Consider the following 24458-nt stretch of genomic DNA (forward strand, 5'->3'; position numbering starts at 1 on the left):
AGCAAGCTATTGATGTGCTTTTTAACTTAGCCTGGATTTAATGCAAGTGCCTAGAGATATTCACTACCTCCTGTACCATGATACATTCCATGAGTGACATTCAACTTTGCCCCTACATAAGCCTTCAAGCCCCCTTACATAGGTCCCAGTGCCATGACATGGTGAGTTACTCTGAAAGTTAAACTAGGTTTGGGGCACACAAGTCATTCCTGATTCCTCACATTACTCTGACAATCATAAATCATTTAAAGCTGAGGCGATGAAGCAACTGTCAGGCAGCAGTGCAAGTCCCAGGGTCCAGACACAGGACTTACCTTGTGAAAACATAACCTTTCAACACTATTCAAAAATGACATCTGAAAACTCATATGATTCTAACTTTTATTATTAGGTCAGAACGAATGAAGTAGCAGCAAAAGGGTCTCTCCTATGATCTGTCTTTCACCGGTCCTCAGGGCAAGGAGGAAACTTGGGCAGGAGATGATTGCTCAATCCCAGCAGACTCTCAGAATCTCACTTGGACCCGAAAGTGCATCTGCTTGGTAGCATTGTTCTTCATTCCTGTCTTCAGCATCCATTTTGATTTCATCCTTTGGACATACTGCATGTCTCGCTCTCGCATAAGAGCCGCTCCTATGATTGGAAGGCAGTTAAGAAATTAGGCAAAGGTCTGTTATTTGTGATCAGAGAAAATCCAACCTTGGCAGAGAATTCAAAAGGTTAGTTTGGGGTAACTAGGTTCTTGTATTTAAAACAGAGTTGCTAACTTGGGGTCTCTAAGCCATGGGCCTCAGGGGTCTCTGTGGACCCCAGAATTGCATACCAGAACTTTTGTATGTATACATTTATCTGGGATTAGCAGCTTTAGTTTTCATCATCTGGAAGAGTTTATAAGCCCAAAAGGTGAAGCCCCATTAATCAGAAAGGCAGAAGCTATATATCGAGTCAGAGTAAGATGAAGTCAAGTCTCTGCCAGATTCAAGTGGCCACACAGCTCACAAGTAGCCACAGTGAAGGAAACCACATATAAACACAGTGCCATTTCAAATGAATTTTAGTTGCCTAGACCTTCCCAGGCCATCAGAAGGCAGCCCTCCTCTTATCTTCTCCACAGTCCTCAGTTGGATAGATGCTTTCCCTGAAGATCTAAGGATATAACCAGCTTCATCCAGCAGACACATCAGAATAGATGTAAAGAGTACCATACTGATGAGGTTTCAAAACTCAACAATTGCAGTGGCATGCTTTACTCTTCCAACTTTTGCTAAATTTTCTATGGGAAAATTACAAAAAAGGGGACTGATAGCTAACCTTGACTATGGGCATGCACTATATCACACATGCATGACATTCAACCCACTCAACTCTAAGAGGTAGGTCTTATTACTATCATCTCTGTTTTATAAATGAGGAAACAGAAGCTTATATTAATTAAATTACTCATGCTCATCATATAAGAACCTCTAAGTACATCACATAAGTCACATCTGACTCCACAGCTCAAGCTATTAACCACTAGGATACTATCTAATTCCTCTGCATAACCTCCAGGATAATTTCAACCTTTGGTGATTACTAAATAATTCTTTTTGTAACTATTATCTTCTAAAAAGTTAATGGTATATAAAATCACTGTGCCAGGAATATGAAATTTCTAAGTCATAGCACTTTGGGCTTATTGCCTTAAACATATCAAGTGGTAATGGAAGTCCCTGGAGCCAAGACGTTAAGTTTCCCCTAGAGAGGATCCACATGGACAACATAAATGGAAACAACTTTCCCCAGACCCCTTCTAGAAATACAAGTTCTCAGACTGGTCTGTAGTTGTAAAGATCAATGTACCTGTGCTGCCAGTCCATCCCAGGGCTCTGTACTGCTGAAGTACTCGGCCCACGGCCTTCCGATTTTTGGCAACTGCCACAGCTCTTGACAAGCCAAATCGCTGTTTGTAGTATCTCATCAAGGAGCGATGACCCACTCTGGCACCTGTTTTTCAAAAGAGCAATACTGAAACACTGAGTTGGATAGTTTTTTCAAGGCAGAGCTATAAAGCAAGGGCTTTCCAAATCAGATCTTTTAGTATATCTAGATGGAAAATCGATGTACCAGAAGAAACAGTTGTTCTATCTACTAAAGACAGATGAAGCAGCATGTAAAATAAAAATAAAAAGTGAAAGAAAGCAAGCATGCAACAAAAAGAAAACCAAACAATAGATTTTTTAAAAAGAAAATGACAAGTCACTGTTAAGTGAAAAACTTAGCATTGTGTACTTACTTGCATACAATATGCCTCCCCAAAAATTCACATAGAAACCCCTACTAATACAGATAATAGGGGCCTAGGAGATAAGAGATTTTTAGCGTTTTATATATATAAATAAATAAAAATTATATATATATATATGGGAAGAAGATTAAGCACAGAGAGCAGTTCTGATGTTTGGGACTATAAGTCACAGTCAGGATCTAAAATAGAAATCAATCCACCTTTCCTTTGCTTAAACTCTCTATTGCAGTGATTCTCCAATGGGGATTTTATCCAGCAAGGGACATTGGGCACTGACTGAACACATTTTTGGTTGTTACAGCTAGAGGGGTACTACTGGCACCTAGTGGGTAGAGGCCAGAGATACTATTAAACATCTTTACATGCACAGGACAGCCCCCCATAACAAAGAATTATTCAGTCCAAAATGTCAATAGTGCCAAGGCTGAGTAACCCTGACCTATTGCTTCCTAAATGATGGAAATCACCTGGTGAATATGAATTTTAAAAGGTGATTAAGTTGAATTCTGTCTATAGCCTTTGCTTATTTAGTAGGATCTGGTAAAACTATGTGAGTCAATCATGCTTTCAGAAATGAATTTCTAAATTTAATTTTCAAAGTATGCTGATGTTATTACAACACATGATTGTATATCTCATTATCTCATAGGCCCACTAACTTGTAACAGAGTGAGAAAAAAGAAAACAGACTCTGAATATTTCAAATAAAAAAACTATGGGACAGGGCTGGGTGCGGTGGCTCATGCCTGTAATCCCAGCACTTTGGGAGTCCTAGGTGGGCGGATCACGAGGTCAGGAGATCGAGACCATCCTGGCTAACACGGTGAAACCCCATCTCTACTAAAAGTACAAAAAAATTAGCCGGGCGTGGTGGTGGGCGCCTGTAGTCCCAACTACTCGGGAGGCTGAGGCAGGAGAATGGTGTGAACCCGGGAGGCGGAGCTTGCGGTGAGCCAAGATCATACCACTGCACTCCAGCCTGGGCAACACAGCAAGACTCCGTCTCCAAAAAAAAAAAAAAAAAAAAAAAAACTATGGGACAAAGGTATTGGCCACCAATTGGAAATTCTGTAGCTGGAATAATAAAAACCTGAGGTAAGTAAAGATATCTACTGGAGGAACAATTCAAGGTTCTTATTTAAGGGTGAGGCACATCTGATATATTAATCTAGGGGTGGCAAACTACAGCCAGAGAACCAAATCTGGCCAACCGCCTGTTTTGGTTTGTTTTACTGCCACACAGCCACGCTCAACTGTGTAGGTATTATCTCTCGATGCTTTGGTGCTTGCTACAACAGCAGAAGCTGCTGCAGAGACAGAATTGCACACAAAGCCTAAACGATCACCTCTGGCCCTTTCTAGGGAAAATGTCCCAACCCATGTGTCATAAGTTCAAGGGAGATGACCTGAAGGGGGCTGGGTTTAGAGATGACTAATTCCAGGCTCCCTCAGAGCAGTGGCTCTCCAAAGGTGGTCATCAGCATTGCAAAGCCAGTGTCATCAGCATTACCTAAAAGCTTACTAAATACACGCTATCCTTTCACAAGAATATTAATTAGGACAAAAGTAATCAAATATCTTCCCAGACAGACATAACCATGCAGATATTTAACAACAGCATATACATAAGGCACGAAAAAGCCATTTCCACTGAAAATGAATAAAGGATAGTTGGCTAGGTAGAACCCTGTGTACGGTTTCCAGGAAAGATTTATATTTACCTATGTAAAGCCATTTCTTTCAGAATCTTTTGTGTAAAAAGACCATGAACCAGATACTATAAATATTGTGGAAGTCTGTATTTGCTTTTAGGATCCAGACTTTCAATTTGCATAAGAAAATTATTTTGGTTATTTTAAGTCCCTATACCTGCCAAAATAACTGGAAAATAATTTGCTTGCTACACAGATATGGAAAAGTAGTTACTTTCAGTTGCTTGTTTTGTTATCATACTCAAGAGATGACAAAAAGAAGCTTTCGATTCAAAGACATGGTCTTTGGATACTAGTGTGGATAAAAACATTTTCCCTAAACCTGACTGTTTTGACAGCATAAGAGTTAACAAAGCTCTTAGACCACAAGAAATAGGTGAGATGTAGTTGATGGATAAAACACAAGCTTAAATGGAGGGTCTACAGGAAATTCCAGCATTGTTCACTGTGATGTTCTATTTATAACGTTAGGTCTGGACACTCCAGGTTTGCAAGGTGATAATGTTGGTCATTAGTACATAAGAATTCAATATATTTATATTCTTAAGCAACATGTGGAAACACATCCTACAGCACGTTGGCCTTTTAAAGCGTCCTTGAAATGGCTTCATTACTCAATGCCAAGGTTTCCAACAGCTGGTAAGAAGGAACTGAAAACAGCATTCAGAGCTCCCCCTAACCTGTGCCAATGACAGTGACCACCTGATATTAGCACCACGTATGATGGGCTAAGGACAGCTACACTTGAAGGCCCTCATCAAGGAAAAGTATTTTCTAGAACACAGGGTGACTGCCCAATAAATAAGGGATTGGTTATGTCTAAGTCATGGTGAAGCATGCGACCTGTCCATCTAGCTTTTGACACAGCAGTAGCCACTTATAGACCGTCCACTCCTTTTTTTCTTTTTTTGTTTTTAGGAGACAGCATGTTGTTCTATCACCCAGGCTGGAGTGCAGTGGCGTGATCATGACTCACTGCAGCTTTGTGACTCTTGACTTCCTGGGCTCAAGTGATCCTCCTGCCTTAGCTGAGACTATAGGCACACACCATCACACCAGGCTAATGTCCACTCCTTCTTAACAAAAGGCATTACAATTTCTGACATCCAATTGAATGGGCCTTTCATACCAACTTACTCCAAAAGAGCTGAAGAGCAACGAAGCAAACCCAAAAAAACCTTGCCAGACCACAATCTTCAAAATAAATGCTCACAGTGCCCTCTAGTGGATACTTTTTGTCATTAGCTTTGAGATAGCCTGCTTGATTTTACTGAAGTCTAATCTGAGTAACTAGATTTAGTGTCCCAGCAGCAGGGGAGAGACTCTTGTTACCCAGTAAATGGACAGAAGATGAGTTCAGGAAGCCTTCCCAGAGGGTTGAATCTAAATAAGTTGAATCTTACAAGAAAAGTAGGAATAAAAGAGGCACCACACATGTAAACACCCAGAGGAAGAGAACTGTATGTGGGTGGGGTAGAGGAATAGCACTACACACCTGAGGGACCAGAAGCGAGAGAAACTCAAAGTTACCCTAAAGGCAATGGCTCCCAGTGGAGGAACTACAGAGGGTAAAGAAAATCTACTGGTGTTTTAGAAAGAATGTTTTGGTGGTCATGTGGAAACCAGATTAGAGATGACCAGACAGGAGGGTATAATGGTGACACAGATAAATGAATACAAAAAAAAAAAAATACTCAAAAGACATTTAGGAGTTACTAAGCCATCTGGATGTGGGAGAGAAAGATCTCTCTAAGATCTTTCTAAGGCTAGCCAAAGCCAAAAATGGGCTTGGCTTTGGCGGTCAAAATGGGTATCTTTTTAGATACCTTAAAAAACTCAGTCACCCAGGACAAAGCTGAGGATTCTTTATTTTTTATAAGTTTCAAAAATTTAAAGTCTAGATGAAAACTTCTCTGAAACATCCTAGATTTCTTGAATAGATATGCTCACGTTATGCTAAGGTTTGTAATATATTGTGCTAAAGTAGATGCAAAATGAAGCAAACACTATAGTGATCCTACTACACGGCAGACACTGCTGTACTAGGATTGTCTTACTCAATTTACTTAAGGTCTACGGTTATCTGATTCTACCGTTTAAGAAGCAGAAGCTAAGGAGACAACAAGTCAAACATATAGTTCTGGAAAATAAGTTATTAAACATATTTCTGATGTTCTATATGGGTACTGTCACCAGAGAAAGACTAGAAAAAGTTCTCTGGGATTTAGGTTTTACCACTGTGTATTAGATAGGCCATAATAATATATTGCATTATAACCTTCTTATCACTGTAGAAAGAACTGTCATCTTCAAAATAGGTTCTGCCTGACCTTTCCTCCTATTGCCACACTCTAAAGCTGCTCTTGGCCTTACAGAGTTATCATTCTGAGCTAAAGATAGTCATCTGTACCTAAGCAGTGACATTCTATGTGGAAAGCCATAAGACAAGGCTGCTTCATTGCGGACCTCTCCACCAGCAGGGTGTGTTGTTCCTGCCTGCACCGTTACTGCAAATCTCCCGAGGCAGTATACAGATATTGGAAAAAGGCTTTGCTGATTAGGCATGTGATCCTGGTAAGTTACTCAGCCTCTCTAAGCTTCATATGTAAAATGAAGATGCTGGAATCTAACTCACGTTGGCCTATAAAGACAAATACATCTGCCTGAATGTGCTAACTGCTCAGTAAATACCAGACATTAAGATCTTATTATCATCTCTACCTTTCCATCCCCTTTCATTTCTCAAACATGTCTTCTGTAGCTTCTCCTATTCTTATCAGTTAATCACGATTCTTTCTTCCTACACAATAAACAACCATGTATGCTTCTCACATTCATGGTTATTCTTCATCTTTTCATACCTCATGGTGGCTACATTTCCACCATGAGTCAGATACACCCACACCAAACTACCATTTGGAAGTCTGAGCAACAAAAGGAAACAGGAATCAGTTCAAAGAATAACAGTACGGTTACAATTAACAGGAGAAACCTAGACAGGACCAAAAAAGATAAATAAATAAAGAACAGAATAGAAAAGGTCTACATCTAAAAAAAAAAAAAGAAATGCCTGATCAAACATTCTGAATCATAACCCAGAAATGAACAGAAACACTGATCAAATTTAAACAAAACAGGCAACTTAGAGCTGAGCAGCAACCTTCAGGGTTTACACCGTACATGGGAACCCAAACATATACTTTAAGCTTATGGTCTATTTCCCTCAGTATGGAAAGTAATTGATGGAGATATGCTTCTCCCTCAATCCCACTGGCATTAAGCTATTTATTTTTGACAAATGCACTTACCAGAAGGCAGAATCAATTCCATGGTTTCATCATCATATTCCAAGTTCTTTTCTGAGGGCAACTCCTCAGGCTTATTGGGGTCCTCCCCTTCCTTGTGATCTGGATAGCTACTCCTATAACAGAGAAATTGCACTAATAAATAGACTAATATCTCAAATTGAACTAAAAGACATAAACTCATTTGCAAATGTGGCAAACTTCCTAAGCTACCTAAAAGGGAGAGGGGAGGAAGCAGCTGTAGGAACTACCAGCTAAAAGGTTTTGGGAGAAAACAACTCGTTAGCATTTTGTCTGTAGTAGAAATGAGCAAATGACATATAACAGAATTCTATTTGTTTTTCCCTAGAAAGGCTGTCTAACAGAGAAGAAGGAGAATGTAGAGCTGGACATGCAGCTATACTCAATTTAACCATTATAAAAACAAATTATAGAACAGTGCTGTCCAACAGAACTCTGTGATGACAGAAAACGTTCTATCAATATGTCTTTGTGTCTGATACAGTAACTGCAGTCACATGAGCTTTCCAGTACAGAACTTTGAAATGCAGGTAGTCTCACTGAAGAACTGAATGTTTAAATTTTTAATTAAACTTCCAATTTATTTAAATAGCTATATGGGTATACCCAGTAATTACTATATTGGACAGTGCAGGTCCACAAGAATCTCTATATTCCTAAAAATGTTGACAAAGGCTATTCATAGATACACATGAAAAAATAATTGGAAAAGTGTACATTAAATTATTAACAGTAAACCAGACAACCTAATAAGAAAATAGACAAAATGCTTGATCAGATACCTCACATAAAGATATCCAAATGGCCAATGAATATGCAAAAAGGCTCTTGATTGCAGTAATCATCATCAGGGAGATGCAAATTAAAGCCACTACACACCCACCAAAGTTGCTAAGATGAAAAACTCTCCCTCACTACAAGTGGGAGTATAGAAAACCACTTTGGAAAACAATTTGACAGTATTTTCTAAAATGGAACATATGTATATCCTCTGGCCCAACTCCTACATATACACACAACAGATAACCTATAAACATTTGCCAAAGACACATTAGAATGATGTGGCAGCATTGTTTGTAATAGCCCCAAATTAGAAACCACTCAAATGTGTATCAACAGTAGACTAGATGTTGTGGAGCAGTGAACAGAACACTCTGTAACAGTAAGAACTCTCCACAGCTATATAAAATAGTATGAATGGGTCTCCCAAACATAAAGTTGAGCAAAAGAAGCCACACCCAAGAGTACATTCTTTGTGATTCCATTTATATAAAGTATAAAAACAGGCAAAACCAATCTATGCAGCTATAAGTCAGAATAGTAGTTACTCTTGGAGAAAGGAGGGGTAGCTTCTGGAAGGACACACAAGAGAAATGTCAGGGTATTATTAACATGCTGTTTCTTGATCTAGGTGCTAGTTATATTTAAAATTTCACTACACTGAATCATGATATCACAAGTACGGTCATCCCTTGGTATCCATGGGGGATTGGTTCCAGGACCTCCCTAGGATACTAAAATTTGCAGATGTTCCAGTCCCTGATATAAAATGGTATAACATTTGCATATAACCTAAATCATTGCATACTTTAAATCATCTCTATATTACTTATAATACCTAATACATTGTAAATGCTATGTAAATAGTTGTTACACAGTACTAAATGTTTAGGGAATAATGACAAGAAAAATAAGTCTGTGCATGTTCAGTATGGACAAAATTTTTTTCGAATACTTTAGTTTGGATGCACAGATGGAGAATCTATAACTACAGAGGGCCAGCGGTATACATATATGCACTTTTCTGTAAGTTTATTCTTCAGTAAAAAGTTTCAGGTCCAAAATAAGTAAACAAGTTACCTTGTGAAGGGGAGTGAAATTATAGGTAATTTGTCATTTTTTAGCTGAGTGAATCCACATAAAATGCTTATTAGAACAGTGTCTGGCAGGCAAGCACTCCATAAACACTAGCTTTGTATGTAAAGGCTTTCTATTTTCCAAGTTTTCTTTATTAAGCATTATCAACTTTTTTTTTTCCTTTTTTTCCCCTAGAGACAGGGTCTCACTGTGTCACCTAGGCTGGCCTGAAACTCCTGGCCTCTGGTGATCCTCTTACCGCAGCCTCCTAAGCAGCTGGTACTACAGGCTCATGCCACCACACTTGGCTGACTTTTATTTTTTTAAGACAAACAAATCATTTAATATTCATTTTTAGGAAGAAAAGTTCATATAATTTCTCATTTCTAGGCACCAATAGAATAAAACTGTAAATGGAATGAAAAGTACATCATTTGGACTAAGGGAGAACCGTTTCCATCAGTTACATATTTTAATTCAAACTAATGGTTTAAGCAACACCCAGTAAAGAACAACAGTAACAACAACAAAAGGCTAGGGCTTAAAGCTTAGATTCTAGAAGGAGGAGACAATAAATAATATACAATAAATAATATACAATGGCAGTAGGGGATATAAGGAAAAATAAAACAGGATAAAAAGGATTGGGTAGGTATTATTTTATGGAAGGTGGTCAAAAAAGGCCACACTGAGAAGGTGAAATTTATGTCAAGGCCTGCAAGAAGTGAGGGACAAGTCAAGTGAATATCTAAGTGAATACTATAAACAAATACAGCAGCAAATGCAAAGGTCTTGAGAAACACACTTGATGCATTAGAGGAATAGTTAGGAATCCAGAGAGCAACTAATACAAAACCACAGAACCACAGATGCTCCACATTATGTGCAGGGCCTTGCAGGCCATTATACTTTGGCTTTTACTTTGAGTAAGATAGGTAGTCTTTGAAAGAATCTGAGCAGAGTTTGACCTCACTTAATGTTTTAAAAGGATCCCCCTAGTTACAGTTTTGAGAATAGAACATAGTGGGTAGTAAGGATGTAAATATGGAGACCAGGCAGCAGGAGGCTACTGTAGGAAGTCAGGCGAAAGATGATGGTGCCCTGGACCTGGGTAGTAGCCATAGAAGTAGTGAGAAGCAGTCAGCCTCTGAAGATAGATAGTGCAAAAGCAGATAAAGCAGAATTTGGTGATCGATTCTAATGTAAGCATGAAAGAAAATAGAAGAATAAAGGAAGACTGCATGGCATTTGGCTTAAGTAACTAGAAGGACAGAGATGCCATTTACTTACAGAGAGCAGATTAGGATGCATAGCAGGAGTTGATTTTGGACAGGTTAAGTTAATGATCCCTTTTGGACACAAGTAGAAATATCAAGGAGGCAGCTGGATATCTTCAGTTTACAGCTGAAGGGAAGGCTATACTAGAGATATAAATGTGGGGGTCACGGGCCTACAGAAGATATTGAAATCTATGAGACTGGGTAGGATTCTGAATATAACCACAGGATGAGAGACTGAGTGCTGGGCATTCCAAGCCTACTGCTGATGTCAGCTGCTTAACTATCCATGGTATTTGCTTTGACCACTCTGATTACAACATCAGTCAAAAGGTCATAAACACTGCTGTCTAAAAGGAAACTTGAGAGGGATAAATACTGAAAGAGGATGCTTCCCACCACCAGCAGACATTCATTGTCTTCTCTACTGCCACAACCTCTAATCCTCCCCTCTACCTCCACCCAGTCATGTCCACCAACTGCAAGTCTCCAGCTGCAAAATGAGAAATCAGGGAGAAAATGCAAAAGGAAGACTTAAAAGACTGAGACTTTTCTGAACATGGTATCACTTGGTCTATGCATGCCTGGCATGGTAATTATACACATCTGCTTATCTCCTGTGCTAGCTCACAGGAATTTTGGCAATTAGTTGTTCACAAGTACTTAACATACATTTGCTAAATGACATACAAAAAAATTCAAGAATTCTAGTTAGGGCCGGGCATGGTATCTCACACCTGTAATCCCAGCACTTTGGGAGACTGAGGTGGGTAGATCACTTGGGCCTAGGAGTTCAAGACCAGCCTGGGTAACATGGCGAAACCCCATCTCTACAAAAAGTACAAAAATTAGCAGGGCATATTGGTGCACACTAGCTGCTGGGGAGGCTGTGGTGGGAGGATCATCTGAGCTCAGGGAAGCTGAGGCTGCAGTAGGCCATGATTGTGCCACTGTCCTCCAGCCTGGGTGACAGCAACAATCTTTCTCAGAAAAAAAAAAAAAAAAAAGATTCTAGTTAGGGGTGAACCACCAATGGGGTAATCTCACCATCAGATGCCTGGTTTGGGCCTGGTTTAGCAACTGTCTCAACTTCTTCAGGAGACAGCTGGTGATGCAAGGACTCTCCAGGAACCCAATATGTGAAACCTAATTTCTGTACCTCTGTTCAAGGGGTAACTGGCAAAACTGAACTCTTGATGTTTTAACAGAACAAAAACAAAAACAAGTCAAACTTCAGTCTGGGTCTAAGGTCTTCTCTTTACTAGATGTGTTCAACTCTGTTAAACTGAGTTTCTCAACTACAAAGAAAGAACTACCTAATACAGAGGTGTTATAAGTGTTATTAAGGATATGTTGTACATTGCCAAACATATCCAGCACTGGCACACCTAATATCACTTCAAAGCAAATATGACCTCACTTTACTTCATATTACAAACTATGCTTACCTAAAATCATAGAAGTCTGCAAATTCCAAAGCAGCATCGCCATCTGTGAAGAGCTTACAGTGGCTTTTGTCATTCATATGTGCCTGTACAGCTTCTGTGGAGTAGAAGGACTTCCCTTTCTCGTTGCACCACAAGCAAATCTTGCCAACACCAACTTTCTCTCCTAGAAAAATAATTTAAGGAAAAAACATGAAAAAAGCTTTTTGCAACCAGATGAAATCTCACTATTTTTCACCAAAACTCAAAAATCATTCACAAAATAAGCAAGCAATTATATCAGATTGATAAAAAACGCAAAACTAATGTTCCCTTGAGACCAGTCCCCCAATAATGTGATTATTTCCTCATTAAAAGGAAAACTATTGTACTTACCCAAGTATTTAATCAGTCCCTTAATATCTGAAAGATATTCTATATCAGGAATAAAGAAACTGTGGACTTTGGTCATATGAGCCACATTCTTCATGAGGGAGCTGGAATGATGGGAACAAAATAAGCAGTCCGTGATAGGGATGGCACCAAGGGGTGGGCCTTCCTCAGCCTCTTCCTCCTCTGCATCCTGCTCCGCCACATCGTCCATTGCTTCAGTATCCTCACATTCCAATTCTTCATCAGAATCAATATCTTCCCAATCTGCAAGCCAGAATTTTGAAATATAAAGTTTAAGAAAAGTAGTAGCAAGCAAAGATATCACAAAAATTCACATGAGGTGATACAGTCCTATATTTGGAGAAACAGCCACACCCCAACTCCCAAGGACAACTCCTCTTTCAAGATCTCAATTTTAGCTATTTGTTTACCACAGACTCATCTGAATGGCCGTGAAATTCCTTAGTCTTTCTTTTCCAGGAAACAGGAGTCTTTTGTTTGTTTCTTTCCTATGCCTTACAGCACCTAGCCCAGTGCTGAACATATAGTTAGGAAGTCTCCTATCTGCCTGAATATTTTTATAAACTTCTAAAACAATGCCTCTATCTACTATTTCACAAAAGTACTATGGGGTGTGTGTATGTGCTGGTAGGGTGCTCTATGAACGGCTATGGTTTGAATGCATGTTTCCCTCCCAAAATTCAAATGTTGAAACTTAATCATCAGTGAAATGGCATTAAGAGGTGGGGCCTTTAGTGGGTGATTAGGTTAGGCAAGCACTAATCCCGAATGAATGGATTAGTGCAAGGGAACTGGCTAGCCCCTTTTTTGCCTTCTGCTTCTTCCACAATATGATGATACCATGAGAAAACTTCATCTATAGAACAGGCCCTCACCAAACACTGACTCTGCCAGCACCTTGATTTTGGACTTCCCAATTTCCAGAACTATGGGAAAATACATTTATGTTGTTCATAAATTACCCAGTCTCTAGTACTTCGTTATAGCAGAGCGAACAGACTAAGACATGAACACCTACACCAGCACTGTTAATAGGATGTGGGATGAGGGAAGTAAGGAATAAATAGCTCATAAAGGCAAAGAGGTGAGGCTGCTGGCTCCAGCTCCAAATTTCTGGCTGAGTTGGTTTTGATCCCCTCATTCTGTTTTACTCAACTAAATTAAGTGCAAAACCATCATAACTGGAAACCCACTAGAATCGCAAATTACACGGCAGCTGGTATGACGATAGCATGTCCTCCTGTGCATATGTTAAAAGCCTCTTCATCCAAAACACAGAAGGCATCAATTCATTCTCCAAATATGCATTAAGCACTTCTTTTTCCAGACAAGGTTTCAGGCCTTGGAGAATGAATTGAGTGAACTAAACAGCCAAACCTGCTGGCCAGATAAGGCACTTCAGAAAGCGTCTAAACCACCTTCCCTCATCATTTTTACTTAAAAGCTCTCAAACACACACACACACACCCATCTCGAGTATAAATCTGGAAACCTAAGGGTGGGCCAAGTTCCTCTTTACCCTCCCCGCCCAGACAGGGCCATCACCGTCTCCATCCGGGTCCTCTTCCTCCTCCTCGCTGTCCTCCTCCTGCTGCTTTGCCAACTTCTTCGCCTGCTGTTCAAACCACTGGAGCCGGGGTGGTTTCTCACTCGGGTCTCGGTCGCGGGTCCCACGGCCACCAGTACCCACGGCCACGACATTCCTGGCCTCCTTTGCAGGCGCTGGGGGCGCCTTCTTGGGAGACATGGACGGCTGGGCCTTGATGGCCTGCTGGATGGCCGCGTTCATGGCATCCTTGTCCACACTGTCCACGCCCAGTCCTTTCTCCAAGTTCTTTTCATTCATCATCTCCACTTTCCGATTCACTGCCTGCACGGCCTTCTTCTCCAGCTCAACGTGACGCCGGGACTTGAGGTGGTTCTCGTAGGCGTTGAAAGAGGCAAACTTCTTACTGCAAACGGTGCAGTAGGTGGCCGAGCCCTTGCTCTCCTCCTCCGCGACGGCCCGCTGCGCCCGCACTCGCTCCTGGAAGCCCTCGGCGGTCACTGGGGCCATGCTGGCCACCTTCCGCCGCAGGTTGTAGCGGTGCCAGTCCGTCTTATAGTGGGCCCGCTGCATGTCCGCGTCGCGGAACGCCACCCGGCATGTTATGCAGGTGTACGTCGCCATTGCCAGGCGAGAAATAAGAGCTGACCAAGCCAAACACCTGGTGATCAGCGCCCTGGCCCCACAAGACCCTCAGACCTTAACCCGCCTCAGCAGCCAGGAAAAGCCACTCGACACGCCGACTTCCTGATTGTCACTGAGGAAACTTCCGGCACACGTCGGAAGTTATTCACAACTGGACAGGAAACCCGCCTCTCAGGCCGTGGCCACGCCTCCGCCGCCGTGAGGCCCAGGAAGCCGAGGGAACGCTGTGGCTGAACGGGACCTGGGTCCGCTCAGTCAGCCCGAGGTGGCTGTTGATTGAGGGAGGTCGCGCCCTCCCAGTTACCTTCCCTGGTGGTTGTGCCACTCGGTGTGACGCGGTCAAGGGGACGGCTACGCGAGAATGGGGGAGTGGGGCGCCCGAGGCTGCTCCTGGGCCCTGGGAAGCCCCCGATTAATGAATGGTCGGGTCAGCGACGCGAGGGTCGGGGTTTCTCTGAGGACCGCGCGCTGCACCTGCGGAGCCGGGTGAATGGATGTCGCGAAGGCAAGGGCTGCCCTTACCCCTCGGGGCCGACCTCGGAGCCCTCGCCCGTGGTTGCAACGCTTTCCCGGGAAACCGGAGAAGCCAGGCCGGGGGCTCGGCCTTTCTGAGGCGGCCCTTCCGGCGGAGGACACCGGCGGAATTTGAGTGCACAAGAGTGCGCGAGAGGAGCTCCCTGTAGACACACAGTCCAAGGCACGTAGGTAATTCTAATAGCAGCCACATTTTTAAAGAGTAAAGAGAAATCGGTGAAACTGCTTTTAATGTGTTTAATTTAGCCCATCCTGTCATTTCAGGATGTAATCAGTCTAAAAGAACTAATTAGATCTTTTACGCTCTGTCGTTGGTTCTAAGTCTTGGAAATCCAGTGTGTGTTTTAGAGTTAACAGCCTATCTCAATTTGGACTAGACCCGTGCCAGGTGCCCAGTTGGCTGTGTACCCTCATGTATATAGGACAGCAAAGTTCTGTAGAAAAGAACTTCAGGCCAGGCGCGGTGGCTCACGCCCGTAATCCCAGCACTTTGCGAGGCCGAGGCGGGCGGATCATCTGAGGTCAGGGGTTCAAGACCAGCCTGGCCAACATGGCGAAACCCAGTCTCTGCTAAAAAATATAAAAATTAGTCCCGGCGCAGTGGCGCAGACCTGTAATCCCAGCTACTTGGGAGGTTGAGGCAGGAGAATCGCTTGAACCCGGGAGGCGGAGGTTGTGGTGAGCCGAGATCGCGCCACTGCACTCCAGCCTGGGCAACAGAGCAAGATTCCATCTCAAAAGAAAAAGAAAACATGAACTTCAAATGCTTGGGGAGGTCGTAGATTTCATCCACACAGCCTGGTTGAACCAGAGTCAGCCTTGTTAGAGTCGAATGTTGCATGCTCGGAATCCAGGCTGCCAAGAGAAAACCAAAAGAAGATGGCGCTTTAAAAAACCTTCCAGTGCCTTCCCTTGACTCAATCAAATTCAGACACCTTACTTTTTATTCTGCGAGGCTCTACCCCTCCCTCTGATGTCCTGCCACACCCCCTTCTCTACCCTGCTCACCCTACTTGAGTCGCAATGACACATTTGATGTTCTTCTAACAAGCACTTTAGTTGATACTAAGTCAGAAATCCATTACTCTTCTGCTTGGAACATCCTTTTGCTGGCTTGCTTCCTTATTTTTTGGATCTCTGCCCAAATGCCTTTGTAAGAGAGGCTTATCCAAATCCACTTACCAAAAATAGTGCCTACCTTCCTAAGTCCTTACCAGGCATAACTTTTCTCCAGTACTGTATTAGTTATCTACTACTCTGTATTAAATTACCCCAAAATTTAGCATCAAGCTTTATTTCAGTTTCTGTATGTCAGGTATTTGAGTGACTCAGCTGGGTGGTTCTGACTAAGATCTCCTAAGAGGTTGCAGTGAACGTGCTGTCCAGGGCTAAAATCATCTGAAAATCTGACTGTATTTGACTGTGGCTGGAGAGTCTCCCTTAAAGATGGTTCATTTACATAGCTGATAGCAAGAGGTTTTGGTTCCTTGACAAGTAGGCCTCTCCATAGGGCTGCTTGAGTGCAGCAGAGAGCCACATGAAATTCATAGACCTAGCATTGGAAGTCACACAGTCGTTTCCACAATGTGTTGTTACTTTTGCAGGTCAGCCCTATTTAATGTGAGAAGGGTTAACATAAGGGCATGAATACCAGGAAGTGGGAAGTTGGGGGCAGGGTGGTTTTAGGGGATCATTGGGAGATCAGCTACCACTAGCATTTGTTGTCACTGATTTCCCAGGCTTAGCACTGGAAGTCCTGCATCCCAGGAAATCCCTCAATCCTGGGCAAACCAGGATGTCTAGTCACACTGCATGTTAGTCATCTGCGTCTAGATAGAACATAAGCTCCATGACAGCAAGCACTCCTTTGTTGTATACCCTAATGCTAGAACAGTGCCGGCAGATCAACTGTTCAGTATTTGTTAAACGAATCTTTTGCAGTGCAAAAGTTAAGTCAGATGGTGATTTTTATTTCTGAAAACTTATTTTGAGATTATCAGTATCTTTTAAAATAGCTGAGCCATCTGGATACTCACTTTGAGAAATGTAGCTAGTATTAGTTGTTAACTGGAATAAGCAAAGCAGAGTATATTTTCAAGCTTTCCTAAAAAGTAAAGCAGAAGATGGCTATAAAAGTAAAGAACTTCTGGTTTTACTTTTGCCTATTATCATTCTTATATGGCTCTTCCAGCATCTGTTCTTCAGGTCACTATTTCCTCCCTGCCTCCTCTAATCTATTTTCATGTTCCTCCTATTTCAGCATCATTGAACTCTCCAGTTTCTTTACTTTTCTTCTTTAAAGGGGTGTTGTTTCCTCCGCCATACTAATTTTCCAATGTACTGTTCTTCTGCAGTCTCCAAGATAACCTTACTCTTTCCCCGTACCCCCCTCTACAGTAAATACAGGTAATCAGTAATTTTCCTGTAGTATTTTTTTCATATGTCACTTTTTCTGTTCAAGAATAGTTGTCTGATGCCCATAAGATAAAGTTTAAATTCCATTTGTATCTTTCCTTTCCTGGCTTTCAACCTCCCATAGTCTCTCCTACATGCTACGTATTTTTTGTAATATTCTACTGGTTCTAAATTAAGGCATTCCTACCCTCACGAAGTTTTTTTTTTTTTTTTTTTTTTACTTCTTAGGGATGATAAAAAAATATTTACAGTTAAATAGCTGGATCTAGTACAATGAAATATAAAGAAAGGGCTAATGAGTATTTAGGATAGAGAAATCTCATGCCATTAGAGAGATCAGAAAAGTTTTCATTAAGGAGTAGACATTTCAGATGGGTCCTAAAGGAGAAGACTGAGGACTCTGCAAGTGGAAAGGGAGGTGGAACAGGTTGAAGAAATACTGTGGAGGGAGGAAAATCAAGGACATATTTAAGAAGAGTGTGTCTACGTTGGATGAAGCTTAGGATACAAACAAGGGAAAATGAGACTAGAGAGAGCCACGATATCATTGGCAAAAGACTTGGATTGTTGTGTTTACTGTTCATGCTTCATTTGATGGAGAGTCACAAAATGTTTCAGCTTGTATGGCACCAGGAATAGAAGTGGGCCTTGAGTAAATCCAGCAGCAGTATCTGGAACTAATTGGAGGAAAAAAAAAAGAGTAGGTCTACAGCCAATACCTCCTTGGTAAATGCAAGGGACTGTTGAGTAAAATCTCTGCAGCACATCCTCAGCACTCTTAATGTGTCTAACCTCTGCTGACAGTACTGCTATCAAAAAAAATTACGAAATTGATCACTCTGAAGAATTTAAACTAAGATCACTGATATAGTTTGGATGTTGTCCCCACTTATATCTCATGTCAAAATGTAATCCCAGTGTTGGAAGCAGGGCCTGGTGGGAGTGATTGGATCATGGGTGTGAATTTCTCAGCACCATCCCCTTGGTGCTGTTCCAGCGACAGTGAGTTCTCTCAAGGTGTGGTTGTTTAAAAGTGTGTATCACCTCCCGCCTTGCTCTCTCTTGCCTCTGATTTTGGCATGTGAACTGCCTGCGCCCACTTTGCCTTCTGCCTTGAGTAAAAGCTCCCTGAGGTCTCTCCAGAAGCAGAGGCCACCATGCTTCTGTACAGCCTGCAGAACCCTGAACCAATTAAATCTCATATAAATTACCCAGTCTCAGGTATTTCTTTATAGCAATGTGAGGATGGACTAATACAACCATCTATGACAAAGAAAATTAATTTGAAAGTATTGAAAATTAGAATTCCTTCTGTATGTCATGACATAGCCCTTAAAATAGTTCACGTAATTCTTAAACTACTAGAGTTATGGTGCACACTGTAACAGTGACAGTACACACAGTAACATGGTTCCTGTTTCAGTCTTGGAAGACTTTGGGATATTCATCCTTGATAATTACATAATTTAAAATAAAAGCTAATAAAGTTGCCTTCAAGTCATTTTGTATGCTGATCACAATATTCTCTGTGACAAGTTTACTGCTGTTCACATTCCTATATCGCAGTGGCACCTTGGTTTTTAAAAGGAAGGCTATGAAGGGGATTGGGTTGGTTGAGGGTAACCTTTGGTGGGGGTAACAAATACTGAAATATAAAAATTAATGTACACTTATCACATGGTTTACAGTTTCTGTGAATTCTGTGTTTATGAAAACATTAAGTCCTGTGAGAGATTTTCAATCCCCAATTGTTTTGGCTGTCTACATATGCAAAGTCTTGTCTTAATTTAATAAGGAATTGAAATTTACAGCAAAGCCTGTTTACACAGCATTTAAAACAGTATAGATCAACTGGTTTCTGCAGTCTTTGAAAAAAGAAAAAAACTAAAATAAAATCAGTATTTAATACTTAGTGAAATTCTGTTAAACTATTTAAAATTATGATCGCTGTTAATGTATCAAAAAGCAAAACCAATATACTAGTATGATACATTAGAAAGAGAATAGGCTTTGGGGTCAGGCTGGCTTTTTCCCTGACTAGCTATGTGACCTTGGACAATTTATTTACCCTGTTCTTTGGCAAAATGTTCTTAATACCACTTAACTGTAGAGTCATGAGGGTTAAACAGGATCCTGTTTTCTATGTCTTAGACCAAGAGTTTGCACACTTTTCCTGTAAAGGGCCAGAAAGTAAATATGCTTTGTAGGCCTGGGTTCTCTGTCACAGCTAATCAGCTTCATTGTTATAGCATAAAAGCAGCCATAGACAATACATAAACAAATGAGCATAGCTGTGTTCTAATTAAACATTATTCACAGATGCTGAAAATTGATTTTCATTTATTCTCATGTCACAAAATAGTCTTCTGATTTTTTTCAACTACTTCAAGATGTAAAAAATCGTTCTTAGCTTGCAGCCCCTACAAAAACAGGTAGCAGGCCAGATTTGGCCCATGGGCCATAGTCTGCCAACCCTAGCCTTAAGACACTTAATCCTTGTAACACTCTGTGAAGTAAATGGTACTACATTTTTATTTTGTAGATGAGGTAAATAGGTATGGAGTTATTAGGTGATTTTCTCAGAGTCCCATAGCTAGTAGGTGTTATAACCATAAAAATTACTATTATAGAACCTTACGCTTGGTCCACAGAATCAACTGAAATAGTAGACATTTTTGCAACACTTCCATCCATTAATTCCACAAGGATTTCTTGCACTGTGAGGCTGATACAGTGCTAGACCCATTAAAAGAACCTTATGGTTCTTGTAAGCTGTTCCTTGTTGATTGCCTTTGTTTTAATGTTTAAAAGAATGGCTCAGTTGAAACACAGGCAGGAAAAAATCAGTATCTTGGTTTTATGCAGCCTTTCCACACACACACCTGCCCCCAACGTGCTTCAGATACTTTTTTTCATTCATTCTCTAAACATCCGTGTGTGATAAGGTAAGAATTAACTTCCCTATTTAATGTTTGGGGAAACAGGATGGAGCTTGGGGACGTTGTATGACTTTGACACTGTGTCTCAGGGCCATAATATTAACATGAGAACCAGAACTCTTATTTTCAACATCTTTCTTAGTACAAATGCTACAGTGGAAATGGAGGAATAATACACAAAAATATAGCTCTGAGGCTAATTTCATCATGACACAAATGATCTAAGACAACAGTAGTTCAGTAAAGGTTTTCAGAAGAATTTCCTATCTTGCAATGAACACAGCTAGAGCAGTGTAAAGAAGTATACCCATCTAGATTATAAACATAATACAAATGTTAAAATCACGTTTTTCTTAAATGTGGATTTGCTTCTTGACTAAAATTAGTGGCATGCTGGCATTTGCCACTTTTTTAAATGGAAGAAAGTTGCATTTATTTCATATATAAGAGTGAGATGCCTAAATATGTTGACTATATTTGCCAATTACAAAACCTTATAAAAGTTTTCCTAATATTTTATTAAACCGGGAAGCAGGCAGTTTAAAAAAAAATCCCTTTTGAAGCTATGTAGGGTAAGAAAAAAACAAAGGTATTTCAGAATGAGAATATTCAAGCCTGGATTGATCTTCCAAAGCGAGCTTCAGCTTCTTGAGCACTGCTTTATTGCTTCAGATTAAAATACATGCTCAATGTATGCTATTGCCATTGTGTGATTTTGCTCAGTACTTTCTAAAGGAAGTAAGCAGAACTTCTCTACAGCTTTCAGTTTTAAAAATATATATCCATGGTTCACATTTTAAGTAATTCAGTCCACTTAGACTTTACAAACCACTCATTATCAGTTCTTTCAGATGTTGGGGAAATATTGCTATTTATATTCTCATAGTAAAGGACATGTAGTCCTCTACTACACTGGATCAATCACATATGAAATGTATCTGCTCCTTCATCTTTTAAAACCAGAAACAGTGACCCCCCACCACCAAAACACACATATACACAAACAACCTTCAACATCCTTGTGTTTGTTTGAATTAATAGTTGTGAGAAAGTCCCATTATTGTATTGTGTAAATTTGTAGTCATACAGTCATATACAAATAATATTAAAATTCATACATAGTTATAATGCTGCTGTCCCTAGAGAGCTGGCATGTCTCCTCAATAGTGGTAATAGCACATTTTTCTACCCTACCAACTTCCTCCCATCCTCACACCCCTTTTAATTTGTAGTTATTAACATTTTATTCTAGATTTATTGTTCATACCACCACAGATTATCAGCCCTTGAGTTCGTCTTCCTGTAAGGTCATCTAGTGACTTATATTCTTTAATTACTTGGATTATTTAACTTTTTTTCTCCTTAGTGAAGAAATGGAAATGACCTTTAAGCTTTTCTACTTTATAACCAAGAATATTGTTTTAAAGAAAGAAACATACACATTAAAAAAATACTGATAACGACTATTTTATAAATATGTAACTGTATTTTTCTTCCTGTCCAGAAACTGTTATTGAATAAAATTCAGGTATATTCCTCCAAAACCCACACAGTTCAGAGATTTTCAAACACCAGGTTTCCATTTGTATTAAAATGGGCAAGATAATGAAGGCACAGGCTCACTTTGTATCAATAAAGGACATCAAACACAGTCATGAGGCACTAATGACATAAGCAATCACAAAAAGCAAGTGTTCAAAGTCTTCAGTAACTCTTCTCCCTTTAACATTTGGCAAAACTCAGTCCAGATATTTTAATACCTCAGAAAGAAAAAATAAATAAGAGTAGCTACATTAAAATGTCAGATTACTTATAATTAGTCTTTAGAAATATAAGGGATAAAATGAAAGGAAGAGAACACAGATTTCCTATATTCTTGGATTATCCTTCCTTTCTGAGGGTCTCAGATGTCTCTATGCATCTGCCAAAATGCCAGCTGTACCTGAAGACTTAAGAGATTTTTGGTAGTTGCTGGCATGGTCCCTCGACACTTAAAGTTTATATCACAAAAACAAAACTAGGTTGGTTTCAGCTCTTCAGTCCTTTGTTAAAAACCATAAATCAAATTTGGTTATTTAAAAGTGACCTTAAAAAGTTTAAAGGAAAATATATATATTCTATCTTCCCAATAAGAAACAGATTTCATATTTATACTTAAATGGCAAATAAATATATTTTAAAGCCAAGCAAGTTCCTCTCCTCTATACAGACTAAGAAAACAGAGTTATTATATCTTTATTGCTGATGATCACATCACTCATCAAGAACTAGTTTCACAATTTTAGGAGACTTTTTTCATGACGTAATATAAAAGATAAGGGTCTAACTTAAGTCTGAGCAGGCAGAATAGAGCTGTGCTCCCAACATCCCTATCACAAACATATGACGAATGAACAACAAAACAACTGAATCTGTTTACATCATAACCATTGTTTATGTGATACACAACTGCTTGCTTTCTATGGGTTAATACCACCCACTGCAAGACTAGAGATGGCAGTCAATGGAGCATGCTTCTTTACAAATAAGCCTAAGTCTACAACTGCAGAAATAACATGGAAATGTTTCAGTCTATCCAGAGTACTTAAATATACTTTTAAATTTTTTCCTAAGAAATTAATTTTGATAGTATTTCCCAAGTCCTTCAACTAAGATACCTTGATAATTTTGGTCTTTTTTACATCAAAATCTATCCGTTGAAAAAAAAAATTTTCCAGGTATTAGGAATAAGGAAGCTGGTAACAGCATGTATTCACAATTAATTGTTAATATTTTTCAGTAAGTTACAATAAACTGTTTTGCATGCTTGAAAAACTGTAAAGAAAAAGAATATTTAGAGGAGGATTTTAATAGTTTGGTTTTTGTTTTTTCTTTTTGCTTTAAAAACAACCCCTAATATTTATCTCTGACAACACAGTGGTGTGTATAAAGTTCATTTCCATGCTTATTACACAAAAATAACGATCAGAAATATCAATCTATCAGTGTCAGCTGATATATATCCAATTAATTCACTGCAGGAGGGAAAATAAAACAAATCTAAAGTAATCATTAAAGCTTACAGTTCAATTTTTTTTTCCTTTTTTTTTTTTTTTTTCTTGTTTGAAATTTTTTTGGTGTTTTTTGTGCTCTGTTGCAAGCTGATTCCTAGATTAATGGCCTCCCAGCAGATTTGAAAGGAAACCTGAAGACTTCTTATTTTGCTGTGCTTCTGCTTCCTGGTCTTGTGTAAGTCCCAATTCACTCTCAATTTGATCCAGCTCTGACTGGTCAAGTAGTTCAAAGTCATCACCTTCTTCAGTGTCTGTGTCCTCTTCTGGGATGGGGGCAGCCTGAGAAAGTGCTTGCTGCACACCCTCTAACTGGTCTTTGATAGCTGCAGTCACTGCAGCTGTGATAACATCCCCAGCCAGGTTGCTCATCAGGTGAAAGGTTTGGTCACTGTTCAGAGGAAGGGTGAGACCAGCTGCTGATTGCGTCTCTTTGCTTGGTCTGTGACCACTGTCCAACCGTTCCTTCTTTCTCTTGAGCTCAGTGGGCAAACCAAGGCTTAATTCATCTTCATCATTTGTTCCCATGCCATTTTCTAGAGATGGAAAATCTGAAAGATCTCTAGAGAAAACTTCCTCACTAGGTCGGTCAAGATCTGTGAAATGGATAACAGAAGTTCAGACTGAAGCACCATAACAAATTTCAAATAAAAGTGCTGTCTAAAGATATCTGACTTTAATCTGAACCCTCTGGCAACCTTGGCATTCATCTAGCCTCCTGGGTCAACTTGAATCAATTTAACCACATACTGAACTCCTCCTAATCCTGCAACACTCTTTCTCCACAGGGACACAAATACTACACATCCCTCTCCATATTTAGCTTTCCTCTTAAGCACAAAACAGTGTATTTACTGACTTAACATTCACCTTTGTCTGATATTAGCTTGAGGTTTTGACTAAAGTTTAAGCATTTACTATAAAAATTCCCCATCCTGCGCCTAGGGTGGGAATTATCTTAAGCCAATGAGTACACATGTACATGAAATTTAAAATACTATAATAAGTTTCCTTGGGTTTTGGTTAATATTA

At 40.1% G+C, this 24458-nt stretch overlaps 2 protein-coding genes across 3 annotated transcripts in view; both read right to left on the reverse strand.

Moving 5' to 3' along the window:
- Positions 1-367: 367 nt before the first annotated feature.
- On the reverse strand, positions 368-17984 carry ZNF622 (zinc finger protein 622). Its single transcript, XM_003821940.5, has 6 exons — positions 13843-17984; positions 12280-12540; positions 11908-12070; positions 7308-7420; positions 1843-1986; positions 368-633 (listed from the first exon to the last, which is right to left on the reverse strand). The coding sequence occupies exons 1-6, from the start codon at positions 14465-14467 to the stop codon at positions 506-508; spliced, it is 1434 nt and encodes a 477-aa protein (XP_003821988.1). The 5' UTR covers positions 14468-17984; the 3' UTR covers positions 368-505.
- Positions 17985-21827: 3843 nt separating this feature from the next.
- RETREG1 (reticulophagy regulator 1) overlaps positions 21828-24458 on the reverse strand; it is a 146271-nt gene continuing 143640 nt past the window's right edge. For both annotated transcript variants that reach the window (XM_014344836.4, XM_055112176.2), the window contains exon 9: positions 21828-24022. In XM_014344836.4, coding sequence (XP_014200322.2) covers positions 23529-24022 — 494 coding nt within the window. In that variant the 3' untranslated portion in view covers positions 21828-23528. The remainder of the gene's footprint in view (positions 24023-24458) is intronic.

Source organism: Pan paniscus, chromosome 4 (assembly GCF_029289425.2).
Source record: "Pan paniscus chromosome 4, NHGRI_mPanPan1-v2.0_pri, whole genome shotgun sequence".
Taxonomy (NCBI): Eukaryota; Metazoa; Chordata; class Mammalia; order Primates; family Hominidae; genus Pan; species Pan paniscus.

What these genes read in the sequence shown, in the direction of transcription:
- ZNF622 (XM_003821940.5), bottom strand. Translation starts at nt 14,467, where the DNA reads ATGGCGACGTACACCTGCATAACATGCCGGGTGGCGTTCCGCGACGCG. An exon ending in GGGACTGATTAAATACTTGG is followed by an intron (nt 12,071 to 12,279) that starts GTAAGTACAATA and finishes TTATTTTTCTAG; the next exon opens with GAGAGAAAGTTGGTGTTGGC. An exon ending in GCAGACTTCTATGATTTTAG is followed by an intron (nt 7,421 to 11,907) that starts GTAAGCATAGTT and finishes TCTCTGTTATAG; the next exon opens with GAGTAGCTATCCAGATCACA.